This window comes from Rhipicephalus microplus, chromosome 9, assembly GCF_043290135.1.
Source record: "Rhipicephalus microplus isolate Deutch F79 chromosome 9, USDA_Rmic, whole genome shotgun sequence".
NCBI lineage: Eukaryota > Metazoa > Arthropoda > Arachnida > Ixodida > Ixodidae > Rhipicephalus > Rhipicephalus microplus.
This window is the reverse complement of record NC_134708.1, coordinates 4,933,889-4,952,360: the sequence shown is the minus strand read 5'-3', so window position 1 is coordinate 4,952,360 and position 18,472 is coordinate 4,933,889. Positions and strand designations below refer to the sequence as shown.

At 42.3% G+C, this 18,472-nt stretch overlaps 1 protein-coding gene across 12 annotated transcripts in view; it reads left to right on the top strand.

Annotated features, from left to right (window-relative positions):
* The window catches only part of shot (dystonin-like protein short stop), a 710,700-nt gene that overhangs the window by 273,585 nt on the left and 418,643 nt on the right, over nt 1-18,472 (top strand). For 9 of the 12 annotated variants that reach the window (XM_075874374.1, XM_075874369.1, XM_075874372.1 and 6 more), the window contains 2 exons: nt 1,546-1,657; nt 3,080-4,088. In XM_075874374.1, the coding sequence (XP_075730489.1) occupies nt 1,546-1,657; nt 3,080-3,324 (357 nt within the window). In that variant the 3' untranslated portion in view covers nt 3,325-4,088. Of the gene's footprint in view, nt 1-1,545; nt 1,658-3,079; nt 4,089-18,472 lie in introns of those variants that run through there. The other 3 variants (XM_075874376.1, XM_075874375.1, XM_075874379.1) reach the window with 1 other exon arrangement.

Here is an 18,472-nt window from a genome sequence, read left to right as displayed (position 1 = left end):
GGTATCCACTTCGGCGAATCGCGTTCTATTACAAAAAAAAAAAAAAAAAACTGCGAGTTGTGCTGTCATGGCACTCTTGGCTGTTGTACCGAAACCGCCAGCACATCTCCAGCGTAAAGAGAAAAAAGGTTTGCGAAATTTACAGCAATAGGAATTTTAAACAAGCTTGACAGGTCTAAACTTTCGCACGAACATGTTGAGATGTTTGAAGAGTGATGCAGGGAATGCGTACTGAACTTCCAAGGGCGTCAAGCAGGGGGCTGCATTAAACCTAATTCAAGGGCTCATGTGATTAGAGTTCATGCACAGCCTCAGAGACCTGCGTCGAAAAGCACATCTCTGGAGGTGGCATTCCTTGTTGTGAACGTTGCATGGCATCAAAATGACGTCGCGGAAGAAAGAACAGAACCAGGCGGTGCACTGGTCACCGAGCTATAACTAATCAGTGGAGGCTGAAGTGGACACCGTGAGAACAGCTTGCCTTTCGTCTCGTGATCGCACTGGAAGCTACACAGTAGGGGGTGGCGTGGGAGGAATATAGGCGATTTTTACATGAATTGTGGGCACTGGAGGAATCGGCAACTTGAACTCCACTTGTGGACTTTGCTTGCCATGCGCATCTGCAAGATTTGGCTGAGGCGTTGACAACAGCATCTGCCCCAAGCACAAGACCCTTTTAAAGGGTATATCTCTTGCATTTGTGCGCTTTGTAAAGCATTTCTACAATGGTAGTGCAATTCATCCCCCATTTTTTTTTATTTACCGGACATTCCCCACATTTAGTCAAAACGTCATAAGTGGCTTCACCCCCCCCCCTCTCTCTCTCTGAAAAATCTTGAAAACAGGCACATAACAATTTTGATTTAATCAGGGTGCTTTTTTTTTAGCGCACCTTTGAGAGATGAATTTTTTCTTCAAGTACGAGCTCACAGTGTTAATTTCATTTTTATTTTATTTTTTACTTTTTCCCTCATATTGTTCAGAGCACCTGATTTTGAAGTTTTCGCGATTTTTTTTAGACATAAACCATTGAGTGACAAAAAAGTCTACAGGTACAGATGAATTGGTTATTCATGAATATTAAAAATAAAGATAAATATGCACTCTGGAACAAACATATTTCACAGACTTGGAAAAATGTGCGCACCACATTTATTAGTTTGAACTTCTTCGAAAGCTGCACAAGCTCCCTAAATATTTTGCAGCCAAGTTGTTAATGTTTTAAAAGTAGTAACTGATGTTGTGCGAGGTTGTTTAATCTGGTGCACACTCAATGCTTCGGGCGTCCACACCGTGTACTGTAGATTTGTGTCCTACGACAGCGATATTTTTTTACATTTTTTTTCATGCATGTATATTTTTCTACAAATCGTGATTAACAGTTTAATGCAGAGTCATTATTAAACGTGTTACATGCTTAGAGTGGAGACGACTGTCTGCTGATCTTTGCCTGTAACTGAGTGCATGGGGTTTGCCTCCTGGGCACGCAATGTGGCCTCTCTGCCATTTCTGTTGTCCTCACTTACTGACCACTGGTGGGCGCAGGTGCGAGAAAAGACGGAACGCAGCGTCCCCCTGAGCCAGCAGCAGCAACAGCGCATTGTTGCCGACGACGAGCTCAGTGATGGTTCGGGCCAACTGCGGGTCACCCGTCTTGGTAAGCACTAGGGCTGGTGCCCTGAATTCTCGTCACATGTCTTGCTACACCCGATGCCCCGCCGCGGTGGTCTAGTGGCTAATGTACTCGGCTGCCGACCCGGAGGTCGCCCGATCGAATTCCGGCTGCGAAGGCTGCATTTCCGATGGAGGCGGAAATGCTGTAGGCCCGTGTGCGCAGATTTGGGCGCACATTTAAGAACCCCAGGTGGTCGAAATTGCCGGAGTCTTCCACTATGCCGTCTCTCATAATCATAGGGTGGTTTTGGGACGTAAAACCCCACATATCAATCATCATAATTCTTACAGACAACACTTTTTCTTTTATTTTTTTCATCCATTTTAATGAATGTTGGTGACTATTATTCTGTATAATGTCTAGTTTCTGTTATACAAAATATTTCATGTGCCTTCTAGGGAGCAAGATTTTATCTGAACTGAGTGCGTTATATAAAGTAAATCAGCATATCAAAACAATCTGAAATCAGAATTGTGGGCAGTGCAATAAAAATGGATCTTCCAAACACATTTGAATAAAAGTTATAAATATTCACAAGTGAAATTGCAGCTTTATATTGACTCACTCAGGAACGTTCAACATACCGTAACTTTTGTTCTAATAGTTCGAGAACATGTTGCACTGCACACATTTTTTATTCCAAATTATCGTGATGTGCTGATTTAGTTTGCAACTCACTCAGTTTAGAAAAATTTTCCTCCCTGAAAGGCACATGAAATATTTTGTGTTTCAAAAACCAGACATTATGCTAGAAAAATAATTGCATACTTGAAATCGGCACACAAGTATACATATACTTGGTCTGTTCCATCAAATTCGATCAAGAAATAGAAACCTTTTTCAAGTGCCATGTCTCCCCTTACAGCAAACAGCTTCATTCAGTTTTCAAAGCAAAATAAGTGCATTCATTGGTTTCTAATGTAGCTCATCACATTAGTTTCTCAAATCTCGCAAGTTTGGGTAAACTACAGTGGCGCAGTGAAACTAGCACATGATGCCTAAGCATGTCCTGGGTGGCCTGGGTGCACTAGCCAGTTCTGTCGAGCCGTCTCAGCTACTCTGGCGAATTCTGTAGTAAAGTTGTGTTGTCCAAGATAGACTATTCGATGTACAATCCGCAGTGTGAGTTCTCTCCCCAGACGGCCACTTTATTTCATATGGCCTAGGAGTGCCAAAATAATCCTAGTATATGGGCCAATCATAATCCTACAATAGTCGAGTGAGAGGCGACCCTGTGCAGCAACAGGCCCTGGTCGACCGAGCCCGGGCAGCGACAAGAGCCAATGGTCTTCCGGACTAGGAGGTCCAACCACTATGGCGACTTATTTAATACCAATAAATGTTTTATTTTCTCTCTCTACTAGACGCTTACTTAGGCCAACTTGTGCTCTTTCTTGTGCATAGCAACACCCCGAAGCCGACCTTCAAGCCGGCCATCAAGCCGACCGTCAAGCAGGCCGCCAAGTCGGGCCAACAGCGACCTGTCCGCGGACAGCATTGATGGTTACCACAGCCAGAGAAGGACGCCATCGGCAACGCGCCAACGCACACCCAGCGGATCATCTCAGACCAAGATTCCTACCCCAAGACGACCAACGTCAAGCACAAAGGATTCTGAAGTCAAGCAACAGCGCGAGCGATGGAAGTGAAATGCTTTCCGCAGAAACCCGCAGCAGGGTCCGCCACACTACTTATGTTCTTTTTTCGTTGTTGTTGTTGACACTGGCTTTATAGAAGTCTGTTGTTAACATTGTTTTGTGCTTTTTAATCCTGCCACAGCTTTTTCTAAAAGGCTTTGCGCCGTGCAAGATCGCACAGGTGCGCATTGTAGTACTTGTACATAATATTGCCGTGATGCGAGATCATGTTGCTGCTGCACTAGTCCAACTAATATTTTGTCTTGCGGATGTGATTGCATCGTGGTTTCCTGTCAAGCAACAAACAGCTGTCCAGAACATTCCAGCTACGATATCTTTTTTTTTTTTGTCATGCTATGCTCTCTCACTAAAAGCCTCATAGTATGCATATACTAATACAACATACAGCTTTCTTTTTGTTTGCCACAAAACCCTGGTTTTATTCAGACTGTTTGCCCACCAAAGGATTGTGTTAGGTGCCACCACTGGGGCTTTGTGCCGCTCGACTTCAGTCAAGGCTCCGGCCATTTGCATTTCCTATTGTGTGAGCATGCATAGGCTCAGAAACTTAATGCTTTTTTTATTATTTTTTAGAACCTAGACCTTTGCACCCTTGGTCTATTGCATTAACCAAATCGCAGCTGTTGTGTTTAATATAGGTATGAATAAAGAGACTATATACATTACATGTGCCTGTAGTATCTGATTGTTGGGTCCCCACACCTTTTATGGCACTCAAGAGTGCTTGTGCTTCTCAATAAACAACAAAAAAACCAGGATCGTCTGTCAATTTCAAAAGGTCTACAACCTGCTCTCATATGAAAACTTTCATTCAACAGATTCACTTTTGCTGTAGAATGTACAAACATTTTGCCGTAATCGGCATCTTGATATTAGCATTCTTGCTTACATAATAAATATTGCTTCATATGGCCCTAGTAATTTCCGATGATCATGTACAGGTCCTTAAGAACAAAGTAAAAAGTTCTCTTGCCTTACTGCTCGCTTTATATGGAGAACTCTATATACCGAGTACAGTTTTGCATCAATAAAGTAAATTGCAATAAATTTTCCAGATATACTCTGCATATTTAAAAGAAGCCTTTTCAAACTTCCTTTACGTAGTAAACATGATTTACTAGAATGATGAAATCTCTTTGTTACCACTAAATGACCACTGAACAGCAGCACTTGTCGGTTCATGTGATCACCGTCAGGGGTTTGCTTTATCTTGGATTATTATGCTGGTAATTTTTAGCCTTAGGCTAGAAATATTGGTAAGGAATCCATAATGGCTGTTATTGTTCTGCTGAGTAGTGGTACATTTTTCAAAAAGTACTTGAAGTGCTTAAACTGATGCTTCCTTAGGGGACTGCTGAAACATGGTACTGTAAAACCTCATTAATTTGAACTCTGTTATTTTGAAATCCCGCTTAATTCAAAGGATTCCTGTGGTCCCATGTTTTGCCATGTAACTTTGAGTGGATAATTTGAAGCGGCGGCCGGCACCAGTCCAGTTAATTCGAAACTTTGGGTGCCATGTGCCAGTTCCAGATTCTGATTTCGCCACGAATCCGCGGAAACGACGGCCATTAATTGCCACAAGGCAATGCAAAGTATCCATACTAATGAGTGGCAGCTGAATCGCCTCAGTCTTGCTACTTCCGGCGCAAAAAAAAAAGAAACTGTCTCATGCTCAACCAAAACGTTGCGCCTGCGGAAAATGAGCCTTGCTTCACTGCAACACAGAAGTGACAAGCGGGCAGCTTATTGCGTGTTTTTCGCAACATCATTAGGTCATGGTTTACCCATTCTTTATGGGATTGTAAAGAAAGAAATAAAGGACAGTTTAGTGGAAATCGCGATGTATGGGAACCTCTGATTGCTGGTTGCTCCAGCAATCTGCGTCTTTGCACTGCTGGCGGAGTTCTTGCCAGCAACACCTACTTACAAAACCAAATTCAAAAGTTTCAAAGATCATTTTTTCCAGCCAAAACACATCGTGAGCTTCGTCATACTCATCATAATTAAATTCATAATTATAATAGAAAGAATGTGTGAATGGTCGCATCATGACGTGCCGACACAGGTGACATGCTGCCCGCGTGTCACTACTGTGTTGCAGTGAAGATGTCTTGTTTTCTGCAGGCGCACATTTTAGTCGATTACGACCGCGTTTTCTTTCCTTTTTTTAATATTTTTTGGTGACAGCAGTGAAGCCCACGGTTCCTCCATGTTTGCGGCAAAATAAAGACCAGGTATTGCTAGAAAACATAATCTTTGGAGCCCCAAGCTAGCCGGCACAGCAAACGACGAGCACCGATTACTTTGAATAGCTCTAAGTTCCTTGTGTCCAACTTTTTGTATGTTCTGTTAATTCGAAAACACGCTCAATTCCGGCACTTAATACCGGCTTGCATTTACCGTCTTACCGAAACTCAAGTTTTTCAGCATTTTAGCTCCCCATGTAAATGTTTATGCATGGATGTAAACATATACCTTCACGTTTTTGCAAACCATAAATGGTGATGCTAACTGCATTTAAATTATATTGAACTTAGATAGGCTTGGATCACCGCTGTGGCAAAATCGCGAGCTGTTTTTAGTCATGTACATTATTCTCGTATGTGCAAAAGGATGAGATACAAGGTTACCGACACAATGGTGTTGACATCTTATGACACTTCATGTAAACACGTACAGTTATGAACACGTTGACTTACGCATAATGTTTTTGTGGTGAAAATGATTAAAAAGGTAACTCATTCGTGATAACAACACTGCGTGGTTTTTACACCAGATGTACAATGCACAATGTTTCTGCAAAAACAATTTTGTGATTGCCTGGTTCATTTTAGTCTCACTAGATGGCACCACCTATCCACTCTATCATGGATATGTGTGAAAAGCATTATTTGATCATTTACAACAATACCGAGAAGTGTGAAGGGCAATTAACATGGGAGGTAGGAAGGCTGCAGTCGACGATAGATTATGCACTGATGTCATATAGGATGTATGATAGACTCAAGGGAATGCACACACATGAATGTAGCTCCAGAAGTCTGGGTAGTGATCACAAACGTATCAAGCTAAGTTTTGGAAGAGCAATGAAAGTGGGAAGGAGACAAGATGAGCAGCTACAGTGAAATTTTCATTCAGAAAGGCAAAAAAATAGGTACTAAACAAATTTAGAAAGTAATCATTGAGGATAATAAAACAGTGTGGACGTACACAAATCTAATTACCCTAGACTGCTTGAGATAGACCTTGCTAAGGCAAGTGACAAGTCATCCTGTAAAAGGAGACATACGCCCAAAAGTTGGTGGGATCAGGAAGTTAAAAGGGCCATAGCAAAACGTCTGGAAGCCTCTAGGGAATACAGACATGCTAAGCAGCAGGGTGGACAGACAGATGAGGTTGAAAGAAAATGGGACATCTTTCTTTTAAGTTATAGAAGAGAAGCATCCCTTTGATCAATGAAAATATTAGAATAAAGGGGGCTCAGTGGCTGGCAGAAGTACATAAAAAGGACAGAAAAGCAGCTGCGAAATTTTGGAATCATGTAAACTCCCTAAGAAATGAAACAAACCTAGAGCAGAGGTTTATAACTACAGATCAAGGTGCTAGGCTAGAAAGGGACGAAGCTATTGAATATATAAGAACAAGGGTGACAGAAAAATTTCAACAAAGAAGTGCCTTATGCACCACAATAGACAGGGATGGATCAAGTGGCACAATGGCTCCATTTTCACAATGAGAGTGGAAAAGGGCTGGGAAGAGGTTTCCTAGTAGTACATCAACAGGCCCTCATGACATCCCAATTATGCTGATAAAGGCATTGGGTCCCAAGTCTAAGCAGACTTTGAGAGAGGCAGCGAGCAAAACGATAATCGATGGTGAAGTCCCCGACAGAAGGAAAGTTAGCAGGATGAGCATGATCTATAAAAGAAAGGGGGACAAAACGGACATAAACAACTACCGCTTTGTAAATGTGACATCAGTGGTTTATAGGTCGACGATGCAGATTATAAAGTAAGGACTGCAGGCATGGATAAAAGATGAGGAGGTGCTGGGGGAACTGCAAAATGGGTTCCGTAAACGAAGGAGGTTGGTGTACAATCTCTTTTCATTGATGCAGTGTATTGAAATAGCAGAAAAGGAACACAGGCCCCTGTGGCCAGCATTTACGGATATCAAGGGAGCGTATGATAGCGTGGTTCAAGAGGTCTTGTGGGGAATACTGGACACACTAGGTGTGGAGGATGGAGTCACTAAGCTCTTAAAGGATATCTATAAAAGTAACTAGGTAGTTATAAAATGAGAAAAAAACGGGTATTGGAGCCCACAGAAATAAAATGGGGGCTTAGGCACGGGTGTCCCCTGTCACTCTTGTTATTCATGATGTACCTACAAGGATTAGAGGCCAAATTAGAAGGGAGTGCACTTGGCTTCAACCTCTCTTTCGTCAAACAAGGAAAACTCTTTGAACAGGCACTACCAGCATTGATGTATGCAGATGATATAGTGCTAATGGCCAACAGCAAGGAAGATTTGCAGATATTGATGGACATTTGCGGTAATGAGGGAGATAAGTTACATTTGAGATTCAGTAAGGAGAAATCAGTCATGTTTTTTAATGATAATGAAGGTAGTGAGCTTACAATACAGGAGGTCACACTAGAAATAGCTAATAAATACAAATATATGGGCGTATGAATAAGCAATGGGACTGAGTACCTAAGGGAACAAAATGTACGTAGCGACTAAAATAAACAGCAATTCAGCGGGGATGAAAAATAGGGCACTGTGGAATTACAATAGGTGCGATGTTTTAAAAGTAATTCGGAAAGATGTCATGGCTCCTGGTCTTATTTTTTGGCAATGTGGTCTTGTGCACGAGATCAGAGGTTCAAGCAAGATTAGAAATTAAGCAACGTAGAATAGGTAAGGCTCGCGGGAATACACTAAATCAAGGAGTACAAGGTGATATGGGTTGGACATCATTTGAGAGCAGGGAAGCTAGCAGCAAAATAAAAGTTTAGAAGCGATTGAGAGAAATGGTGGAGGAGCGTTGGGCTAGGAAGGTTTTCAGCTACTTGTACATGAAAAATGTCGATACAAAATGGAGGAAGCGAACCAGAAAATTGACGGGTAAATACTTAGAAAAGAGTAGGTGGTCAAACCATTAGGAACTATTGGTTAAGAAGAAAGTGAAGGAAGCGGAGGCCGATATGTGGAGAAGTGGCATTATTAAGAAGTCCGCACTAGAGGTCTATCAAACTTTTAAGCGGGAAATTGCCAAAGAAAGGATCTATGATAATACTCGGGGTAGTTCTCTACTGTTTGAGGCCAGGACGGGAGTATTGCTAACCAAGACATATCGGGCCAAATACGAAGGGGTAGACACGGTATGCAGTGCGTGTGGAGAGGAGTAGAAAACTGCCGAACACTTGATAATGTTCTGTAAAGGGCTGCATACTGTAGTTCAGGATGATGGCGCAGAGATCGTCAAAGCACTGGGGTTTAGGGACAGGGAGGGCAAAATAGATTTTGAGCGGGTAGAACTAAATAGAAGAAGGTTATCTGATTAGCGGCTAAAGACAAGACACGAGGAAAAATTGAACCCTTTTTTTCCAAAGTACCAATCCTCAGCTTCACTATTTAAAGGGAAAAAAAAAAGATAAATCTAGTTTTTGGTTCACTAAGTATTACGGCTAGATGGCGTTAGCCGCTGCCCAATTTAAAGGGTACAACCATATCAATTCATCAATCCATTTATTTATAGTAGTGTATATTATCAACGCCTCTTCTAGAAAGATGCCTGCCGCATGAGAAGAAAAACAGCTGCCACACCCTTTCTCTCCTTTATTTTGAAAATGTTCTTGGTCGCTAGCGTCACTTGTGGCAGACGGTGAAACAACTCAACACTTTGCATAGCCTCCGAATTAGCGATGCACAGTTGCAGGTCTCAATTAACTCTCGAATGACGCGCCCCTATAGGCCAAAGATGAAAAACGTTTTGCTGGTACCATGACCTACTACACTCCTGACCTGTTCAGATAGCGGGGTTCCTATGGGAGCGCGTGTCCCCGCTCTCGTTCAATCGCTCGCCGTAGGTGGCGCTACCTATAACCTGTTCGTCTGCTACTGTGCGGCCGGCAGGAGGGCGACGGACTGATACCATGCGTCTGCTTCTGTGACAAACTGCCTATACGTGTGATTGTTTTTTGCTGAAAAGGCTAACGTGTGCTATGTGTTACATTTTAGTAGTTAGGCTATACTGGTTGATTGACTTCTAAAGCTGTATATTTGCGTAGAAATGTCTTGCTGCATGGTTGTTTTTGCCATTCCAGCCTAAAAAAACTTCAATTTAGTATTCATAAAGCTTTTGACTAATAATGTACTCATTGGTAATAGAATATCAAACTGATTTTAGGTTGTTTAGGACGCGTCAGGTGAAACGCAGTGCCCCTGTTGAGCACTTACCTTGGACACTCGCCCTGGACAGGTGTTACACTTGTAGTCAATTGATAGAAGAGAATAATGCACATACGCCCACGGACGCATATCAAGGAGAGACACAGGAATTGAAGCTTTAACTCTTACTGTGACCTACACAACAAAAATTGTGCGTCAAATTTCGCTACGGGAGTTTGTCTGCTGGAACGGGGAGCGCTGGCCGATGCGCGTTTCTATGATTTTATATGTCCGTGCGATGAGACGATATGGTAAAGGCAGTGATGTGCCTATCGAGGGCAACACATTGCGACCCCAATAAAGTTTTTATCGTCATCATTATCATCATCTTGTCGAGCATAGTTAATAATAATAATAATAATAATAATAATAATAATAATAATAATAATAATAATAATAATAATAATAATAATAATAATAATAATAATAATAATAATAATGTTTTATTTTTCATCAATAGTTTGATGAAGGACAGCGGCAGGTAAAAGCTGCTCTTCGAAAGAGGCAGCTTGACATAGGCCCACAGACGCCTTTAGCACGACAGCACTGGCAAACAGTTAGCAATGTTATCTAAGCAACAATTACAAAAATATCAAGTTCAAATTCTAAAAATAAAAATAGCAACCATGATAACAATGTAGCAACTGCAAAGAAATCTTGAAAACTATACATGTGTATATCGTGCAATTGAGTTCGGGTACAGAGTAAGAAATCTATGCCAGCTTTCACATATTTATCAATTAACGTAGAAACTGTGTAGAACAACCTATCTGTGGAGTAGTTTGTTCTCGAAGTTTTTATTTTCCATGTTTCTTTATGTCATGTTTCGAACAAATTATTTGGCTGCAGTTTCGAGAGGTCGTACAAATAATGTCGACTTTCTTGAAATTGACGCCTGACCACCAATGCTAACTTAAAATCGTAGAGACGATGTAGGGGTGGTATTCCAGCCTGTTGAAACAATTCACTTCTGCGAGCATCATACGACCAGTAAAAAATTATTCTAATATACGTCTTTTGCATCAGGTACAGTTTTTGTAAGCGCGTGTTAGTCGTAGTCCTTCATACCAAGAAACAATAAGCAAGATGCCAACAGAACAGTCATTTATAAAGTAAGAATTTTACCTTGTATAGTAGAACAGTTTTGCCACTGTACACCGTGCCCTCTACGCGAGATAACTGACCCAGCACACTGTAAATGCGATCGTTTCAAAGCATATTGCTCGAAAATGTAACTCCAAGAATTTTTATACAATTTACTAACTCAATAATAGTATCGCCATACTTGAAATGTATGTTTTCATTAACAGACTTATTTTTAGGGCGGAATAGTACCGCCTTTGTTGTACTAGTGGTTATGTTTGATTGATAGCGCCCAAGGGCGACACCCGCAGTTGGGGCGCGTACACATGCTGAAAATGTGCCATTATACTCGTTTGTCAATGAAAAGCAGATCCCTCAAAGTGATATCAAGGTTTCTGCTAAAAGAATTTGGCGAGTGTATGCGTGTGATTCGAGCAATGTTACAGCACTTCAAAATGAAACAAAACACATTTGTCGCTTTACTTATGCGTGCCACAATATGCCAGTTAAAGCTGATGTTTCAAACAAAGTTTCTGCACTTTCGAAGAATATCCTACTTGCTGGCACACAGTGACGGCTTGTGTCTGCAATAAAGAAAAACATATGTACGCGTACAGAGCTGCGTGCATTTGGGTCATAGTTCAATAAAATGTGCTAGCAAGGTTCTGGGCGCGTACATGATACAATGGAGGCATGCAACTAAACTTTTAAAATCTTGCGAGATTTTGGCTTTTCGGCTATTCTCTTTCTCTTTCCTTCTTTGGCTGTTTTGTCCCGCACGTAGTTTGAGAAGAAAGGACGGCTAAATTTTTGCAACACTAGCCGCGCCATGGCTTCTCGGTGCTCGCTAGTAGCGCCTTTATGGCTGAAAAGAGGGTTCAAGGCCACTGCAGGTAGCACAGTTTGCACAAAAAGTGCCATCGGCCTCTTTTTGGAAATGGCCAATGGCGCAAATGCTTCCGCGGCCCTTTCTAGAGTGCTCACAAAGGAAAGAAATGAGATCGTTGGGTATGAAAGCCCTCCCCTGTCTAAATTAAATATCACAGCAGTAGCTGGTCCAGATGAGCTGGGAGCCTTGATTTTGCCGATGCAGTCGTCGCAAGTAATGCAATCCTCAGCTGCTTTCACCAGGAAGCCCGCTATAAGGCCAAGCGTGCTGGCCCTTATGCCTGGCTGTGGGGCACCTGTGGGAAGGTAGAAATGAAAAGTGTGCAAGAATTTTATCAGTATATAGATAAGCATGCATGATTAAACCGACACGTGTCCGTATACAAAATATGAGAAATATATATATATATATATATATATATATATATATATATGTATATATATATATATATATATATATATATATATATATATATATATGGATGTTAATGCGCTTTCAGATAACAACTGTTGCCCCACCGCGGTGGTCTAGTGGCTAAGGTACTCGGCTGCTGACCCGCAGGTCGCGGGACCGAATCCCGGCTTCGGCGGCTGCACTTTCGATGGAGGTGAAAATGCCGTAGGCCCGCGTTCTCAGATTTGGGCGCACGTTAAAGAACCCCAGGTGGTCGAAATTTCTGGAGCCCTTCACTACGGTGTCTCTCATAATAATATGGTGGTTTTGGAACGTTAAACCCCACATATCATCAAGATAACTGTTCATTCAGCCGACGTTTGCGTCGGGAGAGCCCCGTCTTTTTCAAGGTATAATAATATTTACACATTTTCCGCGTCGATTTATAGCTTGTCACGACAGGAGGGAAGAAGTCCGGAGAATAGTATAAACAACAACATAAAAAAAACTGAGGGAGAAACGTTTAAAAATAAAAAAAAATCTAGGAGAAGAAGCAAGAGAAAGACGACGGGATTAGGAAGGGACAGCATCTCAAGAGAGTAAGGCGAACGCAAACGAGCCATGCCATCATCTGTGTGCCAGTTATGACAGCGATTCAAAACCGCCGAAAATTTCTTCCCCGATTGCGGGAAAGGGACGTCGGTTAGTCGAGTTGTGTGGGCGCCTGGTGAAAGCATGTTATATTTTTAAATGTAAGCCATAGTACCTGCTTGTACCATGGACTTATCGTTACATACATACACAGTATAACTGATTGAGAAGCATGTTTTCATCTACATCGTGCACTGACGCAAACGCTGCCTCACGCGGCTTGCATGTAACACAGTAAGCAGCGCAGAGTTTATAATATATGCATAATATCGTATAGTGGGGAATTGTTGGACGGTGTGTAATAATTTTTAAATAATGTAAATCATTCCATTACACGGAATCAACGAGATATGAAAAGCGCACCACGGCAAGTCTGCAGGGCTTCTAGATGTGGCCGCATCGTCTGGGTTATAGTAGCAGATGTCGATGCCGCGCACTCGCCTGACGACCCTTGATTCTGGTTTACTAGCGAGTGCATTTCCAGAGGTTGTCCGGCTTGCTTTACTGCTGTGGAGCACGACGCCTGCCTTGCACTGGGCGATCCAAGAGGAGACGTTGTTTGCTCTGTACTGCCGCTTGGTGATGAGTGCATCATTCCCATCACGAGGACTTTCTGCAGTGATGAAAGCGCAGCACGGGCGTCTGTCTGATCGTTGCTTCCTTGAAGCTGTCTGATGGTGGAAAAAAGTGCTTCGACAGGGTCACTGGAGAATTTGGCAGTCAACACGTATAGGAAACCTGAACGGATGAGAAATTGTGTGCACTGTACTGTGGACATTGTGGTCAGTTGGAGAGCTTCGTATGTTTCAAGAGATATGAATGCCCTCTTATGTGGTGCCGCGGCTTTCCATGCTGCGAAAAAGGGCAGAAATTCCTGCTCCAGCCATATCAACCTGAAAATAAAGCAGTTTATTGTAGAAAATATGAAACCTAGCGGGATAAATGGAATGTACCTGTCATCATCTGGGGAACTGAACGGCATCCTGTTTTGGTCCCGGCTTACTACGTGGAAGGTTGTATTTCTTATGTTGTGTATGGTGAACCATTTAAATATCATTTCCATCAGCTCGATGGTTGGCAGGCAGTCTTCAAACCCGAAAATGCCAAATCTGCGGCCGTATTGTAAGAGGTATCGTAAGGCCGATGTCACCTAGAAACCAAGGAGACGCGACATATTAAAAATGATCGGAATTATTTAGAGAGAGGTTTCTAAGCTTGGACGTTCGTATACAGCAAGTGAGACGAGTTACAAGTGGCACTGCAGTCATCAATAACGTGCACTTTTAAGTGAGTTTGTGTTAGTGAACATATATTTATAGAAGCTCTAATGATACGTAATTATTGTGTGGTAAGCAATACGCGCAGGTACATTCGTTAAGAAAGGGAAATTGTATGTTCAGATAACCATGCGCTGTTAGCAGCAGCAGTAGCAGCAGCTCATGTGCATGTTTTTATGTGACCATACTGATAAATATGTTAGCAGTTATATACGTATTGAATTACATTTTCACCATTTGCTTCCGTTTGGGTTCTACAAACAAATAAACCAGAAACTAACATGAATATTCACGTATCGTTTGCGGTGAATTACTATTAAAAGGCAGTTTTTGTACTGCTTCATTTGAACGAAAAGCTGCAAAATTTTTTCTGCTTCTGCATGAACATTCACTTGACGTAATATGATGTAAAATGAGTTGTGGCGTAATATTAGCGCATAAAAGTTTGCCCGAGCGCGCCAAAGAATTTGAGAAGTATAAACGTCACTACTGATAGAAAACTGCGAGCATGATTCTAGCTCAATTAGATGTATTTTTTTGTGTAATACAGGTTGCAGGAAGCATACATAATTTACAGCTAACGAAAAGGCATTTCCTGCATGACCTGTGTGCGTCACGCATTGTGATGTCTACAAGGAATACAGAGAATCTGGGAGTGTGTGACACTAACGCTAAATGGGTTTACACCTTTTCTTATACATGCCTGTGGAGAGAACACTTCAACGGCCCTCTTCACGCTTAATTTCTCGAAGTTCGTCGGGTAAACGTGCTTCTGCGTAAGGTTCCGAACAAGCTTGAACGACGACTGTTTTTCTGTTATGTCCAGCAACTTTCTCAAATACGTGGGGCTGTAGTAATGCCCATTGTTGAACAGAACGCGTTTGGTGGACAACATCTGGTTGCGGAGATTTTTCAGGATGTGGCAGTGGTCAAAAGAAAGGAAGAGCCTCCGATTCATATCCATTGGATGTCTGCAACAACAACAAAAAAAAATGAATAAATAAATTGGAGAAAGGCGGCGTTTGCGGTGTGAATAATTAGTTGCATATACGGTTTTCTGTTTTTTACCAAAGTAATGTAAATGTTAGCCATTCGAAGGACGTGTGCGTTGTTAATTATTACCTTATTATAAAATTTCTCCACTCATGCCATGATCCTGCAGGTCTGTGTGTGTGTTTTATTGAGATTACCTACACCTTAAATCTTCCGAAACTTTAAGTATACTCACCCATTCATACAGTCGCATGCAGGTGCGCATACATTACGCAAACGCGTAACGTCAATTGATTTGTAAAGACGGGCTATTTACAGCGATTGTACTGTTGATAGCAATCTTGTTATGGACACGGCTTTCTTATATGGCAGCGCTGATTAAAAAAAAAGAAGGGGGGGGGGGGGGCTCTGATGCTGATACAGGCTTTTTTTTTTGTGCGACCAAGTCTTTTGTTTTTTTTTTCACTCAAACACGGCATGCATGCGCGTGCATACATTGATTGATAGATATGTGGGGTTTAACGTCCCAAAACCACCATATGATTTTGAGAGACGCCGTAGTGGAGGGCTCCGGAAATTTCGACCACCTGGGGTTCTTTAACGTGCACCCAAATCTGAGAACGCGGGCCTACAACATTTCCGCCTCCATCGGAAAAGCAGCAGCCGCAGCTGGGATTCGATCCATGCATACATTGAGGGCACACTGCGAATACATATAAAAAAATATTTACACTAGGCATTGCGCACAGCTTAATGCGAGCTGAGAGCAAAAATATATACTTAGCAACTTACGGCACAACTGGCATCATACGACCATTCCCTAACATGGTGAACATCTTTTTGTTCGAAGCGTGGTTGTCAGCTACAAGTCGGACCACTTGGAATCCTGCTTCTTCGATGGACTTAATTACTTCAAGTGTTAGTTGATGCAGGTGGTCTCCTTTTACTGACTGCGTGAAATAATATCCCACGGGTAGCCTGAAAAAGATAAAAATTAGCAGTATTCTGTAGCGTCGGTGTCAGCTGGGCTTAAAATCTCACTCCGTTGGAGAGAGGAGGAGAGCCAATTGCTCATCTCGAGTGCTTGTCAAATAAGTGCACAATGCTAAAGTTGACTTGCCGGGGGAAAGGGGGGGGGGAGCCCTCCTTAAAAAATAGAAGACGACTCCCCCTGCCCCTCCCCAGACTTTCAGCCCTGGTCGCGGAATAGCACATCATTGGTTAATTAAAGACAACGTTTTCTTTTTATATCTATAGGTGGGGTTAGTCTTTCAGTCACAGCGAAACGTATAGTGATAGACAAAGTGATGATTCACTTACGTGTAGTGCGTTGATAAGCCTACAAATACAAAGGCGAGAAGGTGTGTGGCCAGCTCGTTCTGAATGCCCACTTCTTTTTCTAGGCCTCCCATTTCGACTAGGCCATGGACTTTGTCTCCTTTTTTTTCGTACGTCAGTGCTTGCTTTAAAGACATTTCATCCACAATCAAAGAGCCCATTTTTTCCTAACAAAAAAAATGGGGGGGGGGGGGGGAATTCACTGTTAACAGACATGCGTTATATATCGGCGGAGACAGTTAATTATATAAATAACCTTCTTTGTTGTTCCGTACATGACCCATAATTTAACAGAAATGATTAGGGTTTAGAGCAAACATAGCGCACTGCCGTATACTCTTAAACAATACATCTTACGTTCGAGTAATCCTTGCCACAGGTCTGGTCCCTGTTTATTCACTTTAAATCACTTTTCATTCGGCTATACTAGCATGTATTTTGATCAGTCAAACACTGCCGCGTGCGCTGCTTCCTTCGTTATTCGCGTGCATATTGTAAATAATTCTGATCGAAGTAACGTACCCGTTCGGACAAGTGTGTGCTTTCCGTGTGCAGCCTTTGCTTCATTAGCGACGAAACAACTGCTCCAGTACAGTAGCCAATGTAACGCTTCAGTGTCATGCGACTTGGAAGGGTGAGGCACCCAGACCTCCGCAACATTTCGTACCCGCAGGGTGATTTAGCTTGCCACATTATGGCCTGCCTGATGGTCACTTCTTTCCAACGGTGATTTTTCTCACGCAGGCATTGCAATTGCTCCTTCAAAAATTCAGCCTTCTTGTCGTTCTCGTCCAGCATTTCCTGATGATGAAAGGGCAGTTGAAATGCGTAAATCACGCGCAAGATAACATACTGGAAGAAAGCGGAAGTGCAGGGGAGAATGGAAGCTTGACCCGCTGAAACATCGTAGAGCAGGGAATGCCGGCGCATCCAACAATTCGACATTTACGTACTGGACTTGCCCTTGTCAAGACAAGTTTAGATGTTGTGGGAGAGTGAGCAAACGTTCACACACACGCTACTAAAGGAGGCTGTTGCTGTCCTGACAAAGAATAGTGCACCTGATTGTCGAAACCTTGCATTTGGCATCATTCCTTATTCAACAATTCATAATCGCGAGAAAAGATATGCGTTTACTCTTAAGACAATAATAGATGTTTCATGTCACCACGTGGACATTCAATTGCAGCTATGCTACATTAATGAATTGCGCAACTTCAGACTTGCGTCATGTTCAGTAACCGGCCACCGACTCACACATACGGACTAGCGGAAACTGTTCACTTACACTTTCCAAACCATTCCTTCCTTTTTGAATGCAATGCTGCTCGCTCAAGTTTATAAGGCAGACATCACATGTGCGTCAAGCGTGGCTTCCTGTACGAGCATAAACCGATCGGCCCATAGCACCAACACAACACAGCTTGCAAATTACTGTCTTTCCAGTTGTCAGTCCAATGTCCCTAATTGTTTGCGACGACAGAAATTTGAACTCGTTGTTCGCAGGATAAAGGAATAAACTCGGGGTGCGCCAATCACGCAAGGGGGTACACACCGACCTTCGTATCTTAAACACTTGCTCATGTGCGCGCTTACCCACCAACCTTCTTTTATTCCGTGTCCTTATGTCAGGCCTACACCTTCGTATGACCAGAAAGATTGCCAGCATCGGCGTACACTAAAATGTCACGTAAATTTATATGAAGAAGAAAATCTATAAACAGAGTTTCTCTCGAGCAGACATCATGACAGCGGACTTGTCATCCTTAAGGCTATAATTGTATTTCAGTCTTTCAGAAAACAAGCCTGCTTGTCGAAACGCCGCCTCGAAACAACTTTGCTAAAACTACTGATTAAGCGAGTTGGTTCATGATTATTTTCAGTGTTTGTGTGTGTGTAAACAGCGATTAAAGAATGGGAACAACCCCTGTTCACAGGTTTTTTACTGCAAGCTTCCATCCTCCCCTTTCTGACGTTTCTTACAAAAAAGTATAGGGACACTAAGTTAATAGACTGATAAATGAGTACCTGATAATTCTCTATCGTTCCTGTTCCG